The following is a 21,097-nucleotide window of genomic DNA, read 5'->3' on the forward strand; positions in this document are numbered from 1 at the left end:
GACAGTGCGGCACTCCCTCAGTACTGACCCTCTGACAGTGCGGCACTCCCTCAGTACTGACCCTCTGACAGTGCAGCGCACCCTCAGTACTGACCCTCTGACAGTGCAGCACTCCCTCAGTACTGACCCTCTGACAGTGCAGCGCTCCCTCAGTACTGACCCTCTGACAGTGCAGCACTCCCTCAGCACTGACCCTCTGACAGTGCAGCACTCCCTCAGTACTGACCCTCTGACAGTGCGGCACTCCCTCAGTACTGACCCTCTGACAGTGCAGCGCTCCCTCAGTACTGACCCTCTGACAGTGCAGCACTCCCTCAGTACTGACCCTCTGACAGTGCGGCTCTCCCTCAGTACTGACCCTCTGACAGTGCGGCACTCCCTCAGTACTGACCCTCTGACAGTGCGGCTCTCCCTCAGTACTGACCCTCTGACAGTGCAGCGCTCCCTCAGTACTGACCCTCTGACAGTGCAGCACTCCCTCAGTACTGACCCCCTGACAGTGCGGCGCTCCCTCAGTACTGACCCTCTGACAGTGCGGAACCCCCTCAGTACTGACCCTCTGACAGTGCGGAACCCCCTCAGTACTGACCCTCTGACAGTGCGGCACTCCCTCAGTACTGACCCTCTGACAGTGCGGCACTCCCTCAGTACTGACCCTCTGACAGTGCGGCACTCCCTCAGTACTGACCCTCTGACAGTGCGGCACTCCCTCAGTACTGACCCTCTGACAGTGCGGCACTCCCTCAGTACTGACCCTCTGACAGTGCGGCACTCCCTCAGTACTGACCCTCTGACAGTGCGGAGCTCCCTCAGTACTGACCCTCTGACAGTGCGGCACTCCCTCAGTACTGACCCTCTGACAGTGCGGCTCTCCCTCAGTACTGACCCTCTGACAGTGCGGCACTCCCTCAGTACTGACCCTCTGACAGTGCGGCACTCCCTCAGTACTGACCCCCTGACAGTGCGGAGCTCCCTCAGTTCTGATCCTCTGACAGTGCGGCACTCCCTCAGTACTGACCCTCTGACAGTGCGGAGCTCCCTCAGTACTGACCCTCTGACAGTGCGGCACTCCCTCAGTACTGACCCTCTGACAGTGCGGCTCTCGCTCAGTACTGACCCTCTGACAGTGCGGCACTCCCTCAGTACTGACCCTCTGACAGTGCGGCACTTCCTCAGTACTGACCCTCTGACAGTGCGGCAGTCCCTCAGTGCTGACCCTCTGACAGTGCGGCACTCCCTCAGTACTGACCCTCTGACAGTGCAGCACTCCCTCAGTACTGACCCTCTGACAGTGCGGCACTCCCTCAGTACTGACCCTCTGACAGTGCAGCACTCCCTCAGTACTGACCCTCTGACAGTGCGGCACTCGCTCAGTACTGACCCTCTGACAGTGCAGCACTCCCTCAGTACTGACCCACCGACAGTGCGGCACTCCCTCAGTACTGACCCTCTTGTGGTGTTGGGTGTTCTGACACACAGATGAGCCAACACAGTTGCATATGGTACAACGCTTCTTTATTTAAACTCACTATTTACAACTTGGTCTTTGCACTCTGCACGTGGGGGGCTCCCTGCTTGTGGTGTTTCATCAGCTCTTTCTTGTTCCCTTCTCCCCAGACCTACTGACCTCCAGGTGTCGTGCTCGTGCTTTTTATGTGGTTGGTGTTCTTGTCTGTGATTGGTTGTGGTGTTGTGTACTCTGATTTGCCTGTTAGTGTGTCCATCATGATGTGTGTGTTTGAATATCATGACACCTCTGACAGTGCGGCACTCCCTCAGTACTGACCCTCTGACAGTGCGGCACTCCCTCAGTACTGACCCTCTGACAGTGCAGCACTCCCTCAGTACTGACCCTCTGACAGTGCAGCACTCCCTCAGTACTGACCCTCTGACAGTGCGGCACTCCCTCAGTACTGACCCTCTGACAGTGCGGCACTCCCTCAGTACTGACCCTCTGACAGTGCGGCACTCCCTCAGTACTGACCCTCTGACAGTGCGGCACTCCCTCAGTACTGACCCTCTGACCGTGCGGCACTCCCTCAGTACTGACCCTCTGACAGTGCGGCGCTCCCTGGGCAGGTTGGGTGTTGCCTGTCAATCTCACCTCGACACTGCATGCCTTGACGGAAGAGTCCCTTGAGGAGGTGCTTACAGTGTTGACAGATAGTTGGTCTGGTGTACGAGTGGATCTGGAACGTGTGGGGAACTTTTACCCTCGTCACCTCCTGCTCGTCCATCCAGAGGGGCCGGCCACTGAACGATGGGGTCCTCTGGCCAGGTCCAAGGAGCGGGCGAGTAGTCTGAGACAGGGGGCAAAGTGGTCAGTGAAGCAACAGCCAATCAGATAAACGCACTGTCCCAAATCATGGTGCCTTTATACAGGGGAGGGCGACAGTGTGGAACCCGTATCCCAGTGAGAGTCAGTGTGTGTGGGACCCGTACCTCAGTGAGAGTCAGTGTGTGTGGTACCCGTACCCCAGTGAGAGTCAGTGTGTGTGGGACCCGTACCCCAGTGAGAGTCAGTGTGTGTGGAACCCGTACCCCAGTGAGAGTCAGTGTGTGTGGGACCCGTACCCCAGTGAGAGTCAGTGTGTGTGGGACCCGTACCCCAGTGAGAGTCAGTGTGTGTGGAACCCGTATCCCAGTGAGAGTCAGTGTGTGTGGGACCCGTACCCCAGTGAGAGTCAGTGTGTGTGGGACCCGTACCCCAGTGAGAGTCAGTGTGTGTGGAACCCGTATCCCAGTGAGAGTCAGTGTGTGTGGGACCCGTACCCCAGTGAGAGCCAGTGTGTGTGGAACCCGTACCCCAGTGAGAGTCAGTGTGTGTGGGACGTGTACCCCAGTGAGAGTCAGTGTGTGTGGGACCCATACCCCAGTGAGAGTCAGTGTGTGTGGGACCCGTACCCCATTGAGAGTCAGTGTGTGTGGAACCCGTACCCCAGTGAGAGTCAGTGTGTGTGGGACCCGTACCCCAGTGAGAGTCAGTGTGTGTGGAACCCGTACCCCAGTGAGAGTCAGTGTGTGTGGGACCCGTACCCCAGTGAGAGTCAGTGTGTGTGGGACCCGTACCCCAGTGAGAGTCAGTGTGTGTGGGACCCGTACCCCAGTGAGAGTCAGTGTGTGTGGAACCCGTATCCCAGTGAGAGTCAGTGTGTGTGGGACCCGTACCCCAGTGAGAGTCAGTGTGTGTGGGACCCGTACCCCAGTGAGAGTCAGTGTGTGTGGAACCCGTATCCCAGTGAGAGTCAGTGTGTGTGGGACCCGTACCCCAGTGAGAGCCAGTGTGTGTGGAACCCGTACCCCAGTGAGAGTCAGTGTGTGTGGGACGTGTACCCCAGTGAGAGTCAGTGTGTGTGGGACCCATACCCCAGTGAGAGTCAGTGTGTGTGGGACCCGTACCCCATTGAGAGTCAGTGTGTGTGGAACCCGTACCCCAGTGAGAGTCAGTGTGTGTGGGACCCGTACCCCAGTGAGAGTCAGTGTGTGTGGAACCCGTACCCCAGTGAGAGTCAGTGTGTGTGGGACCCGTACCCCAGTGAGAGTCAGTGTGTGTGGGACGCGTACCCCAGTGAGAGTCAGTGTGTGTGGGACCCGTACCCCAGTGAGAGTCAGTGTGTGTGGGACCCGTACCCCATTGAGAGTCAGTGTGTGTGGAACCCGTACCCCAGTGAGAGTCAGTGTGTGTGGGACCCGTACCCCAGTGAGAGTCAGTGTGTGTGGGACCCGTACCCCAGTGAGAGTCAGTGTGTGTGGGACCCGTACCCCAGTGAGAGTCAGTGTGTGTGGGACCCGTACCCCAGTGAGAGTCAGTGTGTGGGACCCGTACCCCAGTAATAGTCAGTGTGTGTGGGACCCGTACCCCAGTGAGAGTCGGTGTGTGGAACCCGTACCCCAGTGAGAGTCAGTGTGTGTGGGACCCGTACCCCAGTGAGAGTCAGTGTGTGTGGGACCCGTACCCCAGTGAGAGTCAGTGTGTGTGGAACCCGTACCCCAGTGAGAGTCAGTGTGTGTGGGACCCGTACCCCAGTGAGGGTCAGTGTGTGTGGGACCCGTACCCCAGTGAGAGTCAGTGTGTGTGGGACCCGTACCCCAGTGAGAGTCAGTGTGTATGGGACCCGTACCCCAGTGAGAGTCAGTGTGTGTGGGACCCGTACCCCAGTGAGAGTCAGTGTGTGTGGGACCCGTACCCCAGTGAGAGTCAGTGTGTGTGGGACCCGTACCCCAGTGAGAGTCAGTGTGTGTGGGACCCGTACCCCAGTGAGAGTCAGTGTGTGTGGGACCCGTACCCCAGTGAGAGTCAGTGTGTGTGGGACCCTTACCCCAGTGAGAGTCAGTGTGTGTGGGACCCGTACCCCAGTGAGAGTCAGTGTGTGTGGAACCCGTACCCCAGTGAGAGTCAGTGTGTGTGGGACCCGTACCCCAGTGAGAGTCAGTGTGTGTGGAACCCGTACCCCAGTGAGAGTCAGTGTGTGTGGGACCCGTACCCCAGTGAGAGTCAGTGTGTGTGGGACCCGTACCCCAGTGAGAGTCAGTGTGTGTGGAACAAGTACCCCAGTGAGAGTCAGTGTGTGTGGGACCCGTACCCCAGTGAGAGTCAGTGTGTGTGGGACCCGTACCCCAGTGAGAGTCAGTGTGTGTGGGACCCGTACCCCAGTGGGAGTCAGTGTGTGTGGGACCCGTACCCCAGTGAGAGTCCGTGTGTGTGGAACCCGTACCCCAGTGAGAGTCAGTGTGTGTGGGACCCGTACCCTAATGAGAGTCAGTGTGTGGGACCCGTACCCCAGTGAGAGTCAGTGTGTGTGGGACCCGTACCCCAGTGAGAGTCAGTGTGTGTGGGACCCGTACCCCAGTGAGAGTCAGTGTATGTGGGACCCGTACCCCAGTGAGAGTCAGTGTGTGTGGGACCCGTACCCCAGTGAGAGTCAGTGTGTGTGGGACCCGTACCCCAGTGAGAGTCAGCGTGTGTGGGACACGTACCCCAGTGAGAGTCAGTGTGTGTGGGACCCGTACCCCAGTGAGAGTCAGTGTGTGTGGGACCCGTACCCCAGTGAGAGTCAGTGTGTGTGGGACCCGTACCCCAGTGAGAGTCAGTGTGTGTGGGACCCATACCCCAGTGAGAGTCAGTGTGTGTGGGACCCGTACCCCAGTGAGAGTCAGTGTGTGTGGGACCCATACCCCAGTGAGAGTCAGTGTGTGTGGGACCCGTACCCCAGTGAGAGTCAGTGTGTGTGGGACCCATACCCCAGTGAGAGTCAGTGTGTGTGGGACCCGTACCCCAGTGAGAGTCAGTGTGTGTGGGACCCGTACCCCATTGAGAGTCAGTGTGTGTGGAACCCGTACCCCAGTGAGAGTCAGTGTGTGTGGGACCCGTACCCCAGTGAGAGTCAGTGTGTGTGGGACCCGTACCCCAGTGAGAGTCAGTGTGTGTGGGACCCGTACCCCAGTGAGAGTCAGTGTGTGTGGAACCCGTACCCCAGTGAGAGTCAGTGTGTGTGGGACCCGTACCCCAGTGAGAGTCAGTGTGTGTGGGACCCGTACCCCAGTGAGAGTCAGTGTGTGGGACCCGTACCCCAGTGAGAGTCAGTGTGTGTGGGACCCGTACCCCGGTGAGAGTCAGTGTGTGTGGGACCCGTACCCCAGTGAGAGTCAGTGTGTGTGGGACCCGTACCCCAGTGAGAGTCAGTGTGTGTGGGACCCGTACCCCGGTGAGAGTCAGTGTGTGTGGGACCCGTACCCCAGTGAGAGTCAGTGTGTGTGGGACCCGTACCCCAGTGAGAGTCAGTGTGTGTGGGACCCGTACCCCAGTGAGAGTCAGTGTGTGTGGGACCCGTACCCCAGTGAGAGTCAGTGTGTGTGGGACCCGTACCCCAGTGAGAGTCAGTGTGTGTGGGACCCGTACCCCAGTGAGAGTCAGTGTGTGTGGGACCCGTACCCCAGTGAGAGTCTGTGTGTGTGGGACCCGTACCCCAGTGAGAGTCAGTGTGTGTGGGACCCGTACCCCAGTGAGAGTCAGTGTGTGTGGGACCCGTACCCCAGTGAGAGTCAGTGTGTGTGGGACCCGTACCCCAGTGAGAGTCAGTGTGTGAGACTCACCTCGTCCTGGATCGTGGGGCTCCGCGGAGGGTTGATGCTGGTGATGTTGGTCTCGCTGTGAAGACTGCGCCTCTTGCAGTTGTTGGGAATATTCAAGGCACATCTCTTGTGATAGTCTAGGCCGCAGCCTGTAGGGGGAGAGTGGGGCGGAGGGGGTGGGAGCGAGGAGCAGAACAGAAGGTGGTTAAAATGTGTGTTGCCTGGGTAAGGGGGTTGGGGGGTGGGAGAGGGTGAAGGATCTTCCCAGAGGAACTGAACAGCTATAATTAACCCACCCAGAATATCTAGCAGCCTATTCTCGGGGGTGGGGTATTCAATAAAATTCTGGAATTAAAAATCTCACGATGACCATCGCCTGTTGGTTCACTCGGGAACAAAATCTGTCGTCTTCACCTGATCTGGCCTACAATTTGACAGCAATGGGGTTGAATCTTCCTCAGGGATGGGCAATAAATGCTGGATCACCTCCTAAGAATGACTGTGAAAAAAAAAACGGCAACTGGGGGTCAGGAGTTGGTTCTCGGCCTACAGCTCTAGGCTTCTGGAGTCAGGCCCCGAACCCAGGGCCTCCCGATGGAGGAGCCCCGCCCAAAGACCCCTCGAGGCAGGAGGCCCGTTGCCAGATCTCGCCGCGTCACCCGTCAGCCGGTCTCTCTTACCGTCACATTTGAGGCCTTGCCGGACTAGGCCCCACAGCATCTCGCCACAGCAGTTACAGAAGGCCGGAGTCCTGTAGGAGTGCACAAAGAGGACGTGTGGGCGGATATTGGTCCCTGCGATCGACACCGAGCCTAAAAGAAAGCAGGGTGGGGGGGGGGGGTGGGAAAGAGAGAGAGGGGGAGGCATGACGTTAGTGATGGAGGTAGAAAGACGGACAGAGAGAAGGCCCGGTTCGCTCCTCCCACAGGCCGCACCGACCCACCACGCCTCTCCTGAACCTGGCAGCTCTGCCTGCTGCCTGTTTTCTCATCTAGCCCAGGGTGGTCACACCCTCCCGGTCTCACCTGCTAAGACGGCCTCGATCAGCTCCCCCTCACGGATGGTATCATCGGACAGGAGTCTCTGCAGGATGTTCTTCGATTCCAGGTCGTGGCGGAAAAGCAGAATCTGATCTCTGGCCATCCCGTACAGTCCATTCTCTGGAAACTGACAGAGCGGGAGGGGGGTTCAGGTCAGTTAAAGCTACTGAGGGAGAGACAGGGGCGTGCCTCTGACATCCAATATCATCTTCCCCCAACAGAACTATTTCAACACCTCCTCCAGCCCCTACAACCTCCCTCTCTCTGTAACCTCCACCAGCCCCAACAACCCTCCCTATCTCTGTAACCCCCTCCAGCCCCTACAAGCCTATCTCTGTAACCTCCTCCAGCCCCTACACCCCTCCCTATCTCTGTAACCTCCTCCAGTCCCTACAACCCTCCCTCTCTCTGTAACCCCCTCCAGCCCCAACAACCCTCCCTTTCTCTGTAACCTCCTCCAGCCCCTACAAACCTCCCTATCTCTGTAACCTCCTCCAGCCCCTACAACCCTCCTTATCTCTGTAACCTCCTCCAGCCCCGACACCCCTATCTCTGTAACGTCCTCCAGCCCCTACAACCCTCCCTATCTCTGTAACCGCCTCCAGCCCCTACAACCCTCCCTCTCTCTGTAACCTCCTCCAGCCCCTACAACCCTCCCTTTCTCTGTAACATCCTTGAGCCCCTACAACCCTCCCTATCTCTGTAAACTCCTGCAGTCCCTACACCCCTCCCTAACTCTGTAACCTCCTCCAGCCCCTACAACTCTCCCTATCTCTGTAAACTCCTCCAGTCCCTACACCCCTCCCTAACTCTATAACCTCCTCCAGCCCCTACAACCCTCCCTATCTCTGTAACCTCCTCCAGTCCCTACAACCCTCCCTATCTCTGTAACCTCCTCCAGCCCCTACACCCTTCCTATCTCTGTAACTTCCTCCAGCCCCTAAAACCCTCCCTATCTCTGTAACCTTCTCCAGCCCCTACACCCCTCTCTGTAACCTCCTCCAGCCCCTACAACCCTCCCTATCTCTGTAACCTCCTCCAGCCCCGACAACCCTCCTTATCTCTGTAGCCTCCTGCAGCCCCTACACCCCTATCTCTGTAACGTCCTCCAGCCGCTACAACCATCCCTATCTCTGTAACCTCCTCCAGCCCCTACAACCCTCCATATCTCTGTAACCTCCTTGAGCCCCTACAACCCTCCCTATCTCTGTAAACACCTACAGACCCTACACCCCTCCCTATCTCTGTAACCTCCCTGAGCCCCGACAACCCTCCCTATCTCTGTAAACTCCTACAGTCACTACACCCCCACTAACTCTGTAACCTCCTCCAGCCCCTACAACTCTCCCTATCTCTGTAACCGCCTCCAGTCCCTACACCCCTCCCTAACTCTGTAACCTGCTCCAGCCCCTACAACCCTCCCTATCTCTGTAACCTCCTCCAGTCCCTCCAACCCTCGCTATCTCTGTAACCTCCTCCAGCCCCGACACCCTTCCGATCTCTGTAACTTCCTCTAGCCCCTAAAACCCTCCTTATCTCTGTAACCTCCTCCAGCCCCTACAAACCTCCCTATCTCCGTAACCTCCTCCAGCCCCTACAACCCTCCCTTTCTCTGTAACCTCCTCCAGCCCCTACACCGCTCCCTATCTCTGTAACCTCCTCTAGCCCCTGCAAGCCTCCCTATCTCTGTAACCTCCTCCAGCCCCTACAACCATCCCTATCTCTGTAACCTCCTCCAGCCCCTACACCGCTCCCTATCTCTGTAACACCCTCCACTCTCTACACCCCTATCTCCGTAACCTCCTCCAGCCCCTATACCCCGCTCTGTAACCTCCTCCAGCCCCTACAACACTCCCTATCTCTGTAACCTCCTCCAGGCCCTACAACACTCCCTATCTCTCTAACCTCCTCCAGCACCTACACCCTTATCTCTGTAACCTCTTCCAGCCCCTACAACCCTCCCTATCTCTGTAACCTCCTCCAGCCCCTACAACCCTCCCTATCTCTGTAACCTCCTCCAGCCCCTACAACCCTCCCTCTCTCTGTAACCTCCTCCAGCCCCTACAACACTCCCTAGCTCTGTAACCTCCTCCAGTCCCTACACCCCTCCCTTAATTCTGTAACCTCCTCCAGCCCCTACAACCCTCCCTATATCTGTAACCTCCTCCAGCCCCTACAACCCTCCCTCTCTCTGTAACCTCCTCCAGCCCCTACAACCCTCCCTATCTCTGTAACCTTCTCCAGCCCCTACACCCCTCTCTGTAACCTCCTCCAGCCCCTACAAGCCTCCCTATCTCTGTAACCTCCTCCAGCCCCTACACCCCTATCTCTGTAACCTCCTCCAGCCCCTACAACCCTCCCTATCTCTGTAACCTCCTCCAGCCCCTACAACCCTACCGATCTCTGTAACCTCCTCCAGCCCCGACACCCCTCCCTATCTCTGTAACCTCCTCCAGCCCCGACAACCCTCCCTATCTCTGTAACCCCCTCCACTCTCTACACCCCTATCTCCGTAACCTCCTCCAGCCCCTACATCCCTCTCTGTAACCTCCTCCAGCCCCTACAACCCTCCCTATCTCTGTAACCTCCTCCAGACCCGACAACCCTCCCTATCTCTCTAACCTCCTCCAGCACCTACACCCTTATCTCTGTAACCTCTTCCAGCCCCTACAACCCTCCCTATCTCTGTAACCTCCTCCAGCCCCTACAACCCTCCCTATCTCTGTAACCTCCTCCAGCCCTACAACCCTCCCTCTCTCTGTAACCTCCTCCAGCCCATACAACACTCCCTAGCTCTGTAACCTCCTCCAGTTGCTACACCCCTCCCTTAATTCTGTAACCTCCTCCAGCCCCTACAACCCTCCCTATCTCTGTAGCTTCCTCCAGTCCCTACAACCCTCCCGATCTCTGTAACCTCCTCCTGCCCGTACACCCTTCCTATCTCTGTAACTTCCTCCAGCCCCTACAACACTCCCTACCTCTGTAACCTCCTCCAACCCCGACAACCCTCCCTCTCTCTGTACCCTCCTCCAGCCCCTACAATCCTCCCTATCTCTGTAACCTCCTCCAGCCCCTACAACCCTCCCTATCTCTGTAACCTCCTCCAGTCCCTACACCCCTCCCTAACTCTGTAACCTCCACCAGCCCCTACAAACCTCCCTATCTCTGTAACCTCCTCCAGTCCCTACAACCCTCCCTATCTTTGTAACCTCCTCCAGCCCCTACACCCTTCCTATCTCTGTAACTTCCTCCAGCCCCTAAAAAACCCTCCCTATCTCTGTAACCTCCTCCAGCCCCTACAACCCTCCCTATCTCTGTAACCGCCTCCAGCCCCTACAACCCTCCCTCTCTCTGTAACCTCCTCCAGCCCCTGCAACCCTCCCTATCTCTGTAACCTCCTTGAGCCCCTACAACCCTCCCTATCTCTGTAAACTCCTACAGTCCCGACACCCCTCCCTATCTCTGTAACCTCCTCCAGCCCCTACAACTCTCCCTATCTCTGTAACCTCCTCCAGTCCCTACACCCCTCCCTAACTCTGTAACCTCCTCCAGCCCCTACAACCCTCCCTATCTCTGTAACCTCCTCCAGTCCCTCCAACCCTCCCTGTCTCTGTAACCTCCTCCAGCCGCTACACCCTTCCGATCTCTGTAACTTCCTCCAGCCCCTAAAACCCTCCCTATCTCTGTAACCTCCTCCAGCACCTACAACACTCACTATCTCCGGAACCTCCTCCAGCCCCTACAACCATCCCTATCTCCGTAACCTCCTCCAGCTCCTACACCCCTCTCTGTAACCTCCTTCAGTCCCTACAACCCTCCCTATCTCTGTAACCTCCTCCAGCCCCTACAACCCTCCCTATCTCTGTAAACTCCGACAGTCCCAACACCCCTCCCTAACTCTGTAACCTCCTCCAGCCCCTACAACTCTCCCTATCTCTGTAACCTCCTCCAGTCCCTACACCCCTCCCTAACTCTGTAACCTCCTCCAGCCCCTACAACCCTCCCTATCTCTGTAACCTCCTCCAGTCCCTCCAACCCTCCCTATCTCTGTATCCTCCTCCAGCCCCTACACCCTTCCGATCTCTGTAACTTCCTCCAGCCCCTAAAACCCTCCCTATCTCTGTAACCTCCTCCAGCCCCTACAACCCTCCCTAGCTCCGTAACCTCCTCCAGCCCCTACACCGCTCCCTATCTCTGTAACCTCCTCTAGCCCCTGCAACTCTCCCTATCTCTGTTACCTCCTCCAGCCCCTACAACCCTCCCTATCTCCATAACCTCCTCTAGCACCTACAACCCTCCCTATCTCTGTAACCTCCTCCAGCCCCTACAACCCTCCCTACCTCTGTAACCTCCTCCAGTCCCTACAACACTCCCTATCTCTGTAACCTCCTCCAGCCCCTACACCGCTCCCTATCTCTGTAACCTCCTCCACTCTCTACACCCCTATCTCCGTAACCTCCTCCAGCCCCTACAACCTTCCCTATCTCCGGAACCTTCTCCAGCCCCTGCACCCCTCTCTGTAACCTCCTCCAGCCCCTACAACCCTCCCTATCTCTGTAACCTCTTCCAGCCCCTACAACCCTCCCTATCTCTGTAACCTCTTCCAACCCCTACAACCCTCCCTATCTCTGTAACCTCCTCCAGCCCCTACAATCCTCCCTCTCTCTGTAACCTCCTCCAGCCCCTACAACACTCCCTATCTCTGTAACCTCCTCCAGTCCCTACACCCCTCCATTAATTCTGTAACCCCCTCCAGCCCCGACAACCCTCCCTCTCTCTGTACCCTCCTCCAGTCCCGACAACCCTCCCTATCTCTGTAACCTCCTCCAGCCCCTACAACCCTCCCTATCTCTGTAACCTCCTCCAGCCCCTACACCCTTCCTATCTCTGTAACCTTCTCTAGCCCCTACACCCCTCCCTATCTCTGTAACCTCCTCCAGCCCCTACAACCCTCCCTATCTCTGTAACCTCCTCCAGCCCCTACAACCCTTCCTATCTCTGTAACCTCATCCAGTCCCTACTCCCCTCCCTTAATTCTGTAACCTCCTCCAGTCCCTACAACCCTCCCTACCTCTGTAACCTCCTCCAGCCCCTACAACCCTCCTCTCTCTGTAACCTCCTCCAGCCCCTACAACCCTCCCTATCTCTGTCACCTTCTCCAGCCCCTACACCCCTCTCTGTAACCTCCACCAGCCCCTACAAGCCTCCCTATCTCTGTAACCTCCTCCAGCCCCTACACCCCTATCTCTGTAACCTCCTCCAGCCCCTACAACCCTCCCTATCTCTGTAACCTCCTCCAGCCCCTACAACACTACCTATCTCTGTAACCTCCTCCAGCCCCGACACCCCTCCCTATCTCTGTAACCTCCTCCAGCCCCGACAACCCTCCCTATCTCTGTAACATCCTCCAACCACTACAACCCGCCCTATCTATGTAAACTCCTCCAGCCCCAACAACCCTCACTATCTCTGCAACCTCCTCCAGCCCCTACACCCCTCCCTATCTCTGTCACCTCCTCCAGCCCCGACAACCATCCCCATCTCTGTAACCTCCTCCAGCCCCTACAACACTCCCTATCTCTGTATCCTCCTCCAGCCCCTACAACCCTCCCTATCTCTGTAACCTCCTCCAGTCCCTACACCCCTCCCTAACTCTGCAACCTCCTCCAGCCCCTACAACCCTCCCTATCTCTGTAACCTCCTCCAGTCCCTACAATCCTCCCTATCTCTGTAACCTCCTCCAGCCCCTACACCCTTCCTATCTCTGTAACCTCCTCCAGCCCCTACAACCCTCCTTATCTCTGTAACCTCCTCCAGCCCCGACACCCCTATCTCTGTAACATCCTCCAGCCCCTACAACCCTCCCTATCTCTGTAACCGCCTACAGCCCCTACAACCCTCCCTCTCTCTGTAACCTCCTCCAGCCCCTACAACCCTCCCTTTCTCTGTAACATCCTTAAGCCCCTACAACCCTCCCTATCTCTGTAAACTCCTGCAGTCCCTACACCCCTCCCTAACTCTGTAACCTCCTCCAGCCCCTACAACTCTCCCTATCTCTGTAAACTCCTCCAGTCCCTACACCCCTCCCTAACTCTGTAACCTCCTCCAGCCCCTACAACCCTCCCTATCTCTGTAACCTCCTCCAGTCCCTACAACCCTCCCTATCTCTGTAACCTCCTCCAGCCCCTACACCCTTCCTATCTCTGTAACTTCCTCCAGCCCCTAAAACCCTCCCTATCTCTGTAACCTTCTCCAGCCCCTGCACCCCTCTCTGTAACCTCCTCCAGCCCCTACAACCCTCCCTATCTCTGTAACCTCCTCCAGCCCCGACAACCCTCCTTATCTCTGTAACCTCCTGCAGCCCCTACACCCCTATCTCTGTAACGTCCTCCAGCCGCTACAACCATCCCTATCTCTGTAACCTCCTCCAGCCGCTACAACCCTCCATATCTCTGTAACCTCCTTGAGCCCCTACAACCCTCCCTATCTCTGTAAACTCCTACAGACCCTACACCCCTCCCTAACTCTGTAACCTCCTCCAGCCCCTACAACCCTCCCTATCTCTGTAACCTCCTCCAGTCCCTACAACCCTCCCTATCTCTGTAACCTCCTCCAGCCCCTACACCCTTCCTATCTCTGTAACCTCCTCCAGCCCCTACAACCCTCCTTATCTCTGTAACCTCCTGCAGCCCCTACACCCCTATCTCGGTAACGTCCTCCAGCCCCTACAACCATCCCTATCACTGTAACCTCCTCCAGCCCCTACAACACTCCCTATCTCTGTAACCGCCTCCAGCCCCTACAACCCTCCCTCTCTCTGTAACCTCCTCCAGCCCCTACAACCCTCCCTATCTCTGTAACCTCCCTGAGCCCCGACAACCCTCCCTATCTCTGTAAACTCCTACAGTCACTACACCCCTCCCTAACTCTGTAACCTCCTCCAGCCCCTACAACTCTCCCTATCTCTGTAACCGCCTCCAGTCCCTACACCCCTCCCTAACTCTGTAACCTCCTCCAGCCCCTACAACCCTCCCTATCTCTGTAACCTCCTCCAGTCCCTCCAACCCTCGCTATCTCTGTAACCTCCTCCAGCCCCTACACCCTTCCGATCTCTGTAACTTCCTCTTGCCCCTAAAACCCTCCCTATCTCTGTAACCTCCTCCAGCCCCTACAACACTCCCTATCTCCGTAACCTCCTCCAGCCCCTACAAACCTCCCTATCTCCGTAACCTCCTCCAGCCCCTACAAGCCTCCCTTTTTCTGTAACCTCCTCCAGCCCCTACACCGCTCCCTATCTCTGTAACCTCCTCTAGCCCCTGCAAGCCTCCCTATCTCTGTAACCTCCTCCAGCCCCTACAACCATCCCTATCTCTGTAACCTCCTCCAGCCCCTACACCGCTCCCTATCTCTGTAAGACCCTCCACTCTCTACACCCCTATCTCCGTAACCTCCTCCAGCCCCTATACCCCTCTCTGTAACCTCCTCCAGCCCCTACAACCCTCCCTATCTCTGTAACCTCCTCCAGGCCCTACAACACTCCCTATCTCTCTAACCTCCTCCAGCACCTACACCCTTATCTCTGTAACCTCTTCCAGCCCCTACAACCCTCCCTATCTCTGTAACCTCCTCCAGCCCCTACAACCCTCCCTATCTCTGTAACCTCCTCCAGCCCCTACAACCCTCCCTCTCTCTGTAACCTCCTCCAGCCCCTACAACACTCCCTAGCTCTGTAACCTCCTCCAGTCCCTACACCCCTCCCTTAATTCTGTAACCTCCTCCAGCCCCTACAACCCTCCCTATATCTGTAACCTCCTCCAGCCCCTACAACCCTCCCTCTCTCTGTAACCTCCTCCAGCCCCTACAACCCTCCCTATCTCTGTAACCTTCTCCAGCCCCTACACCCCTCTCTGTAACCTCCTCCAGCCCCTACAAGCCTCCCTATCTCTGTAACCTCCTCCAGCCCCTACACCCCTATCTCTGTAACCTCCTCCAGCCCCTACAACCCTCCCTATCTCTGTAACCTCCTCCAGCCCCTACAACCCTACCGATCTCTGTAACCTCCTCCAGCCCCGACACCCCTCCCTATCTCTGTAACCTCCTCCAGCCCCGACAACCCTCCCTATCTCTGTAACCCCCACCACTCTCTACACCCCTATCTCCGTCACCTCCTCCAGCCCCTACACCCCTCTCTGTAACCTCCTCCAGCCCCTACAACCCTCCCTATCTCTGTTACCTCCTCCAGACCCTACAACCCTCCCTATCTCTCTAACCTCCTCCAGCACCTACACCCTTATCTCTGTAACCTCTTCCAGCCCCTACAACCCTCCCTATCTCTGTAACCTCCTCCAGCCTCTACAACCCTCCCTATCTCTGTAACCTCCTCCAGCCCTACAACCCTCCCTCTCTCTGTAACCTCCTCCAGCCCATACAACACTCCCTAGCTCTGTAACCTCCTCCAGTTGCTACACCCCTCCCTTAATTCTGTAACCTCCTCCAGCCACTACAACCCTCCCTATCTCTGTAGCTTCCTCCAGTCCCTACAACCCTCCCTATCTCTGTAACCTCCTCCTGCCCGTACACCCTTCCTATCTCTGTAACTTCCTCCAGCCCCTACAACACTCCCTACCTCTGTAACCTCCTCCAACCCCGACAACCCTCCCTCTCTCTGTACCCTCCTCCAGCCCCTACAATCCTCCCTATCTCTGTAACCTCCTCCAGCCCCTACAACACTCCCTATCTCTGTAACCTCCTCCAGCCCCTACAACCCTCCCTATCTCTGTAACCTCCTCCAGTCCCTACACCCCTCCCTAACTCTGTAACCTCCTCCAGCCCCTACAAACCTCCCTATCTCTGTAACCTCCTCCAGTCCCTACAACCCTCCCTATCTTTGTAACCTCCTCCAGCCCCTACACCCTTCCTATCTCTGTAACTTCCTCCAGCCCCTAAAAAACCCTCCCTATCTCTGTAACCTCCTCCAGCCCCTACAACCCTCCCTATCTCTGTAACCGCCTCCAGCCCCTACAACCCTCCCTCTCTCTGTAACCTCCTCCAGCCCCTGCAACCCTCCCTATCTCTGTAACCTCCTTGAGCCCCTACAACCCTCCCTATCTCTGTAAACTCCTACAGTCCCTACAACCCTCCCTATCTCTGTAACCGCCTCCAGTCCCTACACCCCTCCCTAACTCTGTAACCTCCTCCAGCCCCTACAACCCTCCCTATCTCTGTAACCTCCTCCAGTCCCTCCAACCCTCCCTATCTCTGTAACCTCCTCCAGCCCCTACACCCTTCCGATCTCTGTAACTTCCTCCAGCCCCTAAAACCCTCCCTATCTCTGTAACCTCCTCCAGCCCCTACAACACTCACGATCTCCGTAACCTCCTCCAGCCCCTACAACCATCCCTATCTCAGTAACCTCCTCCAGCTCCTACACCCCTCTCTGTAACCTCCTTCAGTCCCTACAACCCTCCCTATCTCTGTAACCTCCTCCAGCCCCTACAACACTCACTATCTCCGTAACCTCCTCCAGCCCCTACAACCATCCCTATCTCAGTAACCTCCTCCAGCTCCTACACCCCTATCTCTGGAACGTCCTCCAGCCCCTACAACCCTCCCTATTTCTGTAACCGCCTCCAGCCCCTACAACCCTCCCTCTCTCTGTAACCTCCTCCAGCCCCTACAACCCTCCCTATCTCTGTAACCTCCTTGAGCCCCTACAACCCTCCCTATCTCTGTAAACTCCTACAGTCCCAACACCCCTCCCTAACTCTGTAACCTCCTCCAGCCCCTACAACTCTCCCTATCTCTGTAACCTCCTCCAGTCCCTACACCCCTCCCTAACTCTGTAACCTCCTCCAGCCCCTACAACCCTCCTTATCTCTGTAACCTCCTCCAGTCCCTCCAACCCTCCCTTTCTCTGTAACCTCCTCCAGCCCCTACACCCTTCCGATCTCTGTAACTTCCTCCAGCCCCTAAAACCCTCCCTATCTCTGTAACCTCCTCCAGCCCCTACAACCCTCCCTAGCTCCGTAACCTCCTCCAGCCCCTACACCGCTCCCTATCTCTGTAACCTCCTCTAGCCCCTGCAACTCTCCCTATCTCTGTTACCTCCTCCAGCCCCCACAACCCTCCCAATCTCCATAACCTCCTCTAGCCCCTACAACCCTCCCTATCTCTGTAACCTCCTCCAGCCCCGACAACCCTCCCTATCTCTGTAACCTCCTCCAGTCCCTACAACCCTCCCTATCTCTGTAACCTCCTCCAGCCCCTACACCGCTCCCTATCTCTGTAAACTCCTCCACTCTCTACACCCCTATCTCCGTAACCTCCTCCAGCCCCTACAACCTTCCCTATCTCCGTAACCTTCTCCAGCCCCTGCACCCCTCTCTGTAACCTCCTCCAGCCCCTACAACCCTCCCTATCTCTGTAACCTCCTCCAGACCCTACAACCCTCCATATCTCTCTAACCTCCTCCAGCACCTACACCCTTATCTCTGAAACCTCTTCCAGCCCCTACAACCCTCCCTATCTCTGTAACCTCTTCCAACCCCGACAACCCTCCCTATCCCTGTAACCTCCTCCAGCCCCTACAACCCTCCCTCTCTCTGTAACCTCCTCCAGCCCCTACAACACTCCCTATCTCTGTAACCTCCTCCAGTCCCTACACCCCTCCATTAATTCTGTAACCTCCTCCACCCCCTACAACCCTCCCTATCTCTGTAACCTCCTCCAGTCCCTACAACCCTCCCTATCTCTGTAACCTCCTCCAGCCCGTACACCCTTCTTATGTCTGTAACTTGCTCCAGCCCCTACAACACTCCCTACATCTGTAACCTCCTCCAACCCCTACAACCCTCCCTATCTCTGTAACCTCCTCCAGCCCCTACAACCCTACCGATCTCTGTAACCTCCTCCAGCCCCGACACCCCTCCCTATCTCTGTAACCTCCTCCAGCCCCGACAACCCTCCCTATCTCTGTAACCCCCTCCACTCTCTACACCCCTATCTCCGTAACCTCCTCCAGCCCCTACACCCCTCTCTGTAACCTCCTCCTGCCCCTACAACCCTCCCTATCTCTGTAACCTCCTCCAGACCCTACAACCCTCCCTATCTCTCTAACCTCCTCCAGCACCTACACCCTTATCTCTGTAACCTCTTCCAGCCCCTACAACCCTCCCTATCTCTGTAACCTCCTCCAGCCCCTACAACCCTCCCTATCTCTGTAACCTCCTCCAGCCCTACAACCCTCCCTCTCTCTGTAACCTCCTCCAGCCCATACAACACTCCCTAGCTCTGTAACCTCCTCCAGTTGCTACACCCCTCCCTTAATTCTGTAACCTCCTCCAGCCCCTACAACCCTCCCTATCTCTGTAACTTCCTCCAGTCCCTACAACCCTCCCTATCTCTGTAACCTCCTCCTGCCCGTACACCCTTCCTATCTCTGTAACTTCCTCCAGCCCCTACAACACTCCCTACCTCTGTAACCTCCTCCAGCCCCTACAACACTCCCTAGCTCTGTAACCTCCTCCAGTCCCTACACCCCTCCCTTAATTCTGTAACCTCCTCCAACCCCGACAACCCTCCCTCTCTCTGTACCCTCCTCCAGCCCCTACAATCCTCCCTATCTCTGTAACCTCCTCCAGCCCCTACAACCCTCCCTATCTCTGTAACCTCCTCCAGCCCCTACAACCCTCCCTATCTCTGTAACCTCCTCCAGCCCCTACAACCCTCCCTCTCTCTGTAACCTCCTCCAGCCCCTACAACACTCCCTAGCTCTGTAACCTCCTCCAGTCCCTACACCCCTCCCTTAATTCTGTAACCTCCTCCAGCCCCTACAACCCTCCCTATATCTGTAACCTCCTCCAGCCCCTACAACACTCCCTCTCTCTGTAACCTCCTCCAGCCCCTACAACCCTCCCTATCTCTGTAACCTTCTCCAGCCCCTACACCCCTCTCTGTAACCTCCTCCAGCCCCTACAAGCCTCCCTATCTCTGTAACCTCCTCCAGCCCCTACACCCCTATCTCTGTAACCTCCTCCAGCCCCTACAACCCTCCCTATCTCTGTAACCTCCTCCAGCCCCTACAATCCTACCGATCTCTGTAACCTCCTCCAGCCCCGACACCCCTCCCTATCTCTGTAACCTCCTCCAGCCCCGACAACCCTCCCTATCTCTGTAACCCGCTCCACTCTCTACACCCCTATCTCCGTAACCTCCTCCAGCCCCTACACCCCTCTCTGTAACCTCCTCCAGCCCCTACAACCCTCCCTATCTCTGTAACCTCCTCCAGACCCTACAACCCTCCCTATCTCTCTAACCTCCTCCAGCACCTACACCCTTATCTCTGTAACCTCTTCCAGCCCCTACAACCCTCCCTATCTCTGTAACCTCCTCCAGCCCCTACAACCCTCCCTATCTCTGTAACCTCCTCCAGCCCTACAACCCTCCCTCTCTCTGTAACCTCCTCCAGCCCATACAACACTCCCTAGCTCTGTAACCTCCTCCAGTCCCTACAACCCTCCCTAACTCTGTAACCTCCTCCAGCCCCTACAAACCTCCCTATCTCTGTAACCTCCTCCAGTCCCTACAACCCTCCCTATCTTTGTAACCTCCTCCAGCCCCTACACCCTTCATATCTCTGTAACTTCCTCCAGCCCCTAAAAAACCCTCCCTATCTCTGTAACCTCCTCCAGCCCCTACAACCATCGCTATCTCTGTAACCTCCTCCAGCCCCTACAACCCTCCCTATCTCTGTAACCGCCTCCAGCCCCTACAACCCTCCCTCTCTCTGTTACCTCCTCCAGCCCCTACAACCCTCCCTATCTCTGTAACCTCCTTGAGCCCCGACAACCCTCCCTATCTCTGTAAACTCCTACAGTCCCAACACCCCTCCCTATCTCTGTAACCTCCTCCAGCCCCTACAACTCTCCCTATCTCTGTAACCTCCTCCAGTCCCTACACCCCTCCCTAACTCTGTAACCTCCTCCAGCCCCTACAACTCTCCCTATCTCTGTAACCTCCTCCAGCCCCTACAACTCTCCCTATCTCTGTAACCTCCTCCTGTCCCTACACCCCTCCCTATCTCTGTAACCTCCTCCAGCCCCTACAACTCTCCCTATCTCTGTAACCTCCTCCAGTCCCTACACCCCTCCCTAACTCTGTAACCTCCTCCAGCCCCTACAACCCTCCCTATCTCTGTAACCTCCTCCAGTCCCTCCAACCCTCCCTATCTCTGTAACCTCCTCCAGTCCCTCCAACCCTCCCTATCTCTGTAACCTCCTCCAGTCCCTACAACCCTCCCTAGCTCCGTAACCTCCTCCAGCCCCTACACCGCTCCCTATCTCTGTAACCTCCTCTAGCCCCTGCAACTCTCCCTATCACTGTTACCTCCTCCAGCCCCTACAACCCTCCCTATCTCCATAACCTCCAAAGCCCCTACAACCCTCCCTATCTCTGTAACCTCCTCCAGCCCCTACAACCCTCCCTATCTCTGTAACCTCCTCTTGTCCCTACAACCCTCCCTATCTCTGTAACCTCCTCCACTCTCTACACCCCTATCTCCGTAACCTCCTCCAGCCCCTACAACCTTCCCTATCTCCGTAACATTCTCCAGCCCCTGCACCCCTCTCTGTAACCTCCTCCAGACCCTACAACCCTCCATATCTCTCTAACCTCCTCCAGCACCTACACCCTTATCTCTGTAACCTCTTCCAGCCCCTACAACCCTCCCTATCTCTGTAACCTCCTCCAGCCCCTACAACACTCCCTATCTCTGTAACCTCCTCCAGTCCCTACACCCCTCCATTAATTCTGTAACCTCCTCCACCCCCTACAACCCTCCCTATCTCTGTAACCTCCTCCAGTCCCTACAACCCTCCCTATCTCTGTAACCTCCTCCAGCCCGTACACCCTTCTTATCTCTGTAACTTCCTCCAGCCCCTACAACACTCCCTACATCTGTAACCTCCTCCAACCCCTACAACCCTCCC

At 56.8% G+C, this 21,097-nt stretch overlaps 1 protein-coding gene across 1 annotated transcript in view; it reads right to left on the reverse strand.

Moving 5' to 3' along the window:
* Nucleotides 1-21,097, reverse strand: part of LOC140400196 (serine/threonine-protein kinase D3-like) — a 108,533-nt gene that overhangs the window by 59,219 nt on the left and 28,217 nt on the right. The window contains exons 2-5 of the mRNA XM_072489663.1: nucleotides 7,098-7,239; nucleotides 6,753-6,884; nucleotides 6,094-6,221; nucleotides 2,105-2,300 (exon numbers count right to left, since the gene is read on the reverse strand). Of these exons, the coding sequence (XP_072345764.1) occupies nucleotides 2,105-2,300; nucleotides 6,094-6,221; nucleotides 6,753-6,884; nucleotides 7,098-7,215 (574 nt within the window). The 5' untranslated portion in view covers nucleotides 7,216-7,239. The remainder of the gene's footprint in view (nucleotides 1-2,104; nucleotides 2,301-6,093; nucleotides 6,222-6,752; nucleotides 6,885-7,097; nucleotides 7,240-21,097) is intronic.

This window comes from Scyliorhinus torazame, chromosome 24 (genome assembly GCF_047496885.1).
Source record: "Scyliorhinus torazame isolate Kashiwa2021f chromosome 24, sScyTor2.1, whole genome shotgun sequence".
NCBI classification, from domain to species: domain Eukaryota; kingdom Metazoa; phylum Chordata; class Chondrichthyes; order Carcharhiniformes; family Scyliorhinidae; genus Scyliorhinus; species Scyliorhinus torazame.